This window comes from Zingiber officinale, chromosome 7A (assembly GCF_018446385.1).
Source record: "Zingiber officinale cultivar Zhangliang chromosome 7A, Zo_v1.1, whole genome shotgun sequence".
NCBI classification, from domain to species: Eukaryota; Viridiplantae; Streptophyta; class Magnoliopsida; order Zingiberales; family Zingiberaceae; genus Zingiber; species Zingiber officinale.
Window position 1 is genome coordinate 5,527,366 of NC_055998.1, and position 5,959 is coordinate 5,533,324.

The window sequence follows — 5,959 nt, forward strand, 5'->3', positions numbered from 1 at the left end:
TGGTCCGGCCGAATGATGCTGGCCCTCAAATGGATTTTTTTTCTAAAAAAAATAAAATTAAACAAGATCTATGGCAAAAGATTTTTATGGATGTCGAGATCTCCGAACCCAGACTTCCCGCACGTACGACTGAGAAATCTACCCACCTCCCCAACATCATTGCCCCACCGATTACACGGACAATGCTATTAATTAATTTGCCATCTAAATATACTAAATATCCGATCGCGCGTGGAGACGATCCCGTACGTTCTCTCTGAAGCTTCTGCCCCGGCTGTTGTCCGGTGCCTCTGCACAACTTAATTAGTCAAGTCAAGAAAACATCTATGCGCAGAACATGTCGGCATGAAGCACTCGATCGTCGGTTCGAATCGAAGACGTGAAATATGTATTAAAGATGGTGGTTGCCAATACTATATTCAAAAGATTTTGGCACTTATAATTAATCCACCTCTCGACACTTCCCTAATGCACGAGTATGCGTGCGTATACTTAATTAAATCAAATCCCTTATCTTAATCCATAGATTAGTCTAGTTTGTCTGCGCTGGAGGCGGCCAAACCCCTCCCCAGTCTCTGAAAGAGCTTAAAGTAGCACTGTAGGTGGTGGACCACTCAAAATTGCCTTGACCGATCGATAAAAGTCTAATTAGGTATTTATAGCGTCCCATCAACCATGTCCATAAATCCACCGAGACCTATTAAATCTTTTAGAATAGTAGGAAACTATATATCTTCTACTTACGGTGGTGGGTGCGAGCTGTGCAAGTGGGTGCAAGTGGAGATGTTGTGTCTTATTTTCAGCGAAAGGTCGCCAATTGAGAACGTCAAGCGGCCCTCGTGTGACGTGCCTTCGATCTCATCGGGGCTCACGACGTACGTGTCGCCCGGTGTGGCAGTGCCCCGGCGGCCATGGCGTCGCCGCCGTCGCTGTGGAATCCTATTAAAACCCGGTCTACCGTAGACGGTGCGCTGCCGGCGACCTGGGGCATAGGCGACGTGAAGATCACGTGGAGGCCCGCCCCCGGCGTCTTACTACTCTTCGCTGTTAGAGACCGCAAGAGTTCTCCGCGTCCAGTGTGGACGCTTGTCAGCGGCGGCGCGGCGACTGGCACCGACACGTGGGGAGTTGGCAAGGAATTTTGGGACAGATTTTTACCAACTACGCACCATCGTGTTCGGTGACATTTTAGTCTAAATATGATTTTGTCGCTCAACAACAATAGAAAATACAATTTCTGGAAGAAGTTGAAAAACAAATCCCAAAAAAAAAAAAAATCTTAAATTGGGAGTTCAAATTGGTCATCGGGTTCCCAGTTGCGATCTGGTGTGGATAAGGTTGAGGTAGCTGAGGTAGATTGTCCTTGTGGTTGCCCGTGGTTGGAGAGGAACAATTTATTGTACCATTGATGGAGATCTTATCGAATCAAGTGTATGGTTCAACATCTCATAAACCGCCCTATTAAATAATTGAATGAACATAATTAGTATAAACATGGCAACGTACCACGACCCTAATTAGCGAGAAAATTTATTTTGCCCTTGTTTTTAATAATATTTTATCTAATACATTTATTTTATAAAATTAGAATAAATTATTTTTAACATTATTCCTTTTGTGTGAATAATACTTTCAAAAAAAATAGATTTATATTTATTTTTATTTTTACAAATGAATAAAATATAAAACATAGATTTTAAAAGATAAGATAAAATATAATATTTTAAAATATGGAGGCTAAAATAAAATTTTGTCAAATTTTAAAAGCAACGAAATCGTACCGGCTGCTTCCTGTGAATCCCCTTGCAGCGCCCAAAGAAGACCCACATCCAGCTTTTCTCCATTTCTATTTTTTCCTCTCTCCCCTATCCAGTCAGTCTCCTTCTCAGTTTCCAATTTCATACGGTTCCCGTCTCCTCCTGTGATTCTCGTCGTCTTCATCTCAAAAGCACAAGAAAGGAGCGGATCCCTGTGGCTTATAGTCACCTGCCGGTGTTCTGATCCCTATAAAACCAAGTTTACGCACACCCAATGCAAACCTCCTCCTCTGTTCTCCTTCCTTCCTTTTCTTCCTACTCTGCGACTCCCACCGCCGGCCGAGGCCCGAAAGCTGAAACTAACCTTACGAGCTTTGGCACGAACTCCTAGTTCCTGGGGGATCGATGCAATCCTTTTCCTCAGCCAACCTCCTTGAGCTGGCCGCCGGCGAGGACGCCGACTTTGTCGCCTCCCCGCGTCGCTTTCCGCTCCTGCCCCGCCTCATGGATGACGCCGCAGCTACCGGCGAGGACAACGCTCCAGGCTCCCCGGCGCAGCGGGAGCGGCGGATCGTTGTCACCCACCGCCTTCCCCTCCGTACGGTTCCCGATCCCTCTGCGCCGGCTGGCCTAGCCTTCTCTTGGGATCCCGATGCGCTCGCGCTTCAGCTCCGCGCCGGATTCCCGTCCTCTTCCGAGGTCATTCATGTCGGCACCGTTGCTGTTCCCATCGACCAAGCCCACCATGCGTCCATCTCCCGTATTCTATACGAACGTTTCAGGTGCCTCCCTGTTTTCATTCCCGCCGATCTCCACCATCGCTTCTACCATGATTTCTGCAAGCATTATCTCTGGCCCCTCCTCCACTACCTCCTGCCTTTCTCACCGTCGTCTTTAGGCGGTCTGCCCTTCGATCGTTCCCTTTGGCTCTCCTACCTCTCCGCCAACAAGCTTTTTGCCGACCGCGTCATCGAGCTTCTAAACCCAGATGATAGTCTTGTGTGGATCCACGACTACCATTTACTTGCTCTTCCGACCTTCCTTCGAAGGCGCTCCCCTCGTGTAAAGTTGGGATTTTTCCTCCATGCGCCCTTCCCTTCGTCCGAGATATTCCGTACCATTCCCGTTCGCAACGAGCTGCTTCGCGCCCTCCTGAATGCTGATCTCGTTGGTTTCCAGACCTTCGACTATGCTCGCCACTTCCTCACCTCTTGCTCCCGGTTACTTGGCCTGGATTATCAGTCCAAGAGAGGGTATATTGGCATTGAGTACTATGGAAGGACGGTCACAGTCAAAATCCTCCCGGTCGGGATTGACATGGGGCAGCTCGAATTGGTGATATCTTCTAAAGATACCATTGCCAAAGTCCACGAGCTCACAGCAATGTATAAGGATAAGATCTTGATGTTGGGAATCGACGATGTCGATCTCTTCAAAGGCATTGGAATGAAGTTGCTCGCAGTGGAGCAATTGTTGGAGGAGCATCCGCAGTTAAGAGGGCGTGCAGTGTTGGTCCAGATCACTAACCCCCCAAGGAGTGAAGGAAAGGACGTGCAGAAGGTTCAGGATGAAATAGGGTCAATCTCACGGAGAATCAACGAACGTTTTGGAAGACCTGGATACGAGCCCATTGTATTGATCAGTCGCACTGTACCAACCTACGAAAAGGCTGCCTTTTATGCAGTAGCTGAATGTTGTTTGGTGAATCCAGTGAGAGACGGAATGAATTTAGTTCCATACAAATACACAGTCTACAGACAGCTGAGTCCAGCGTTAGCAGATGCTCCAAAGAAAAGTATGATCATTGTTTCGGAGTTCATTGGGTGCTCACCATCTCTGAGCGGTGCTATTCGAGTTAATCCATGGAATGTGCATGCAGTGGCGGAGTCGATAAACTTGGCCATAACAATGCCAGACACTGAGAAGCAACTGCGTCACGAGAAGCATTACAAGTATGTTAGCTCTCATGACATTCCTTACTGGGCAAGGTCGTTTGATCAGGACTTGCAGCGTGCTTGTAGAGAGCATTTCCATAGGAGGTGTTGGGGGATTGGGTTTGGGATGAATTTTCGGGTTGTTGCTCTTAGCCCTAACTTTAGGAAACTATCTGTTGAGCATATCGTTGCCTCGTATCAAAGGACAAACAGTAGACTCATCTTGCTCGATTATGATGGGACAATGATACCGCAGTCGTCCATTGATAAAAAGCCAAGCTCTGAAGTTATCTCAGTAATAAATGGATTGTGCGATGACCCGAAGAATGTTGTTTTCTTGGTTAGTGGTAGAGGGAAAGATGAGTTGAGCAAATGGTTTGCCCCCTGTGAGAAGTTGGGAATCTCTGCAGAGCATGGATATTTCACTAGGTAATTATTTTTCATTGGAATTGCAAATTATTGTTTCTCTGAATTTGATTCTTTATTGTTATTTTCATGACATATCTGGTAAGGTCCAACGGATGTACATAGGACCTCGAAGCATTGATAATTACTTGTCCATGCTTACTTGTTGATATCCAAAATCCGTACTTTCTGATAATGATGGGCATGATTATGTTCCATTTCAAAATCTAATCCAAGCACTCGATTCAAATAATTATCTTGTGACTGACGACGTTTTAATCCTGTGCTGTAGGTGGAAGAGGCATTCGCCATGGGAATCTTGTACGTTAGCTTCAGACTTTAATTGGAAGAAAATTGCAGAACCTGTCATGACGCTTTACACGGAGGCCACGGACGGATCTGCCATAGAACATAAAGAAAGTGGGCTGGTATGGCATCATCAAGAAGCAGATCCTGATTTTGGGTCTTGCCAGGCAAAGGAACTCCTTGACCATCTCGAGAATGTGCTTGCCAATGAGCCCGTGGTTGTGAGAAGGGGTCAACATATTGTAGAAGTGAACCCTCAGGTATGTATGAAGCACTGGATATGGCTTTTGGTTGCGTTTATTAAAAGTATTCGGTTTGTATCTGTCTGGCAAAGAATGAACTTTTGACGTTAGCATTCGTGGCTATCATGATCAAACAAACTTAGCTTTCATAATGAAGATCCATGGATTAGGATTGACTTTGAGGATAACATCCGCCTACCTCACTTTCTGACTCGAAACACATTAAATATATTTCTGGATATGCTTGGCCTCGTGTAGACCGACTAATGTCGCTTCCTTTCCTCGCACTGTTCAAACATGGCATATCAAATTATGTTAGGTTGCTTTCCTTTTAATATTACTTCCTTTCCAGGCTATGTTTCACATTGACTTGTCGAAATATGCAGGGCACAGGCAAAGGCATGGTTGTGGAAAATCTCATGACAGCATCGTCGAGCACTGGAAAGGCACCAGAATTTCTTCTTTGTATAGGGGACGACCGGTCGGATGAAGACATGTTTGAGAGTATTAGCCGTTACACAAGCGATCCATTGGCCCCAGCAATTGGAGAAGTCTTTGCGTGCACAGTGGGTCAAAAACCAAGCAAGGCTAAGTATTATCTCGATGATACAGCGGAGGTCATAAATTTGCTTGAAGGTCTAGCCGATTCATCATGCGTAAAACCACCCTCGTCTGCAGAGCTTCAAGTATCATTTGAAGGCTCTCTCTATGTTGTTTATTGATTAGTTGAGTATTATCAAAAAGGTGTCCCTCTCTTTGATTTTTAGTCGACTTTTTACACTTTCTAGTTCTTATACTCAAATGGAAATACTCGAGTACCCTTTTCTTTAATCTCTCTCTTCTTGTCTCCCTTACTAACAACCCCTTTGGCAATGACGCCTCTTTCATCTCCTTCTCTACGCCAAAAGAAGTAAACATTCATCTTTTGTTTTCACGGTGGCTGGGGCAATGACCTTCTTTGGTTTGCTTTGCATCGAGAGAACCTTCTGCTGTTGAGCTGACAATGTCAAGCTACAATTGACCATGACGTTCGATGTTCTGCTTCGACGCATGTAGACCACTCGTGAAGTCTTCTCTTACTATTTTTTTGTCGGCCTTGTCGTGGAGGGTCTCCTCTCACATGCCTCTGTTGTGTTCTGCGTCAACGTATGTCTTGGCCAAGAGAGAGGTCTTCATCGCTCCTTCCAGCCTTCGCTTTGCTGCCATCAACCTAGCTTTCAGACTTTTATTGTTCTTTTAGCACCCTAAATGTGATTTCATGTCTTGTAGATAATATTTGTTCAAATTAACCTTCTAAATAAGAAATGGTCATGTT

At 45.4% G+C, this 5,959-nt stretch overlaps 1 protein-coding gene across 1 annotated transcript; it reads left to right on the forward strand.

Moving 5' to 3' along the window:
• The first annotated feature begins 1,801 nt into the window (after nt 1-1,801).
• LOC122000831 (probable alpha,alpha-trehalose-phosphate synthase [UDP-forming] 9) lies at nt 1,802-5,475 on the forward strand. Its single transcript, XM_042555299.1, has 3 exons — nt 1,802-4,120; nt 4,389-4,662; nt 5,031-5,475. The coding sequence occupies exons 1-3, from the start codon at nt 2,163-2,165 to the stop codon at nt 5,364-5,366; spliced, it is 2,568 nt and encodes an 855-aa protein (XP_042411233.1). The 5' UTR covers nt 1,802-2,162; the 3' UTR covers nt 5,367-5,475.
• Nucleotides 5,476-5,959: the final 484 nt, after the last annotated feature.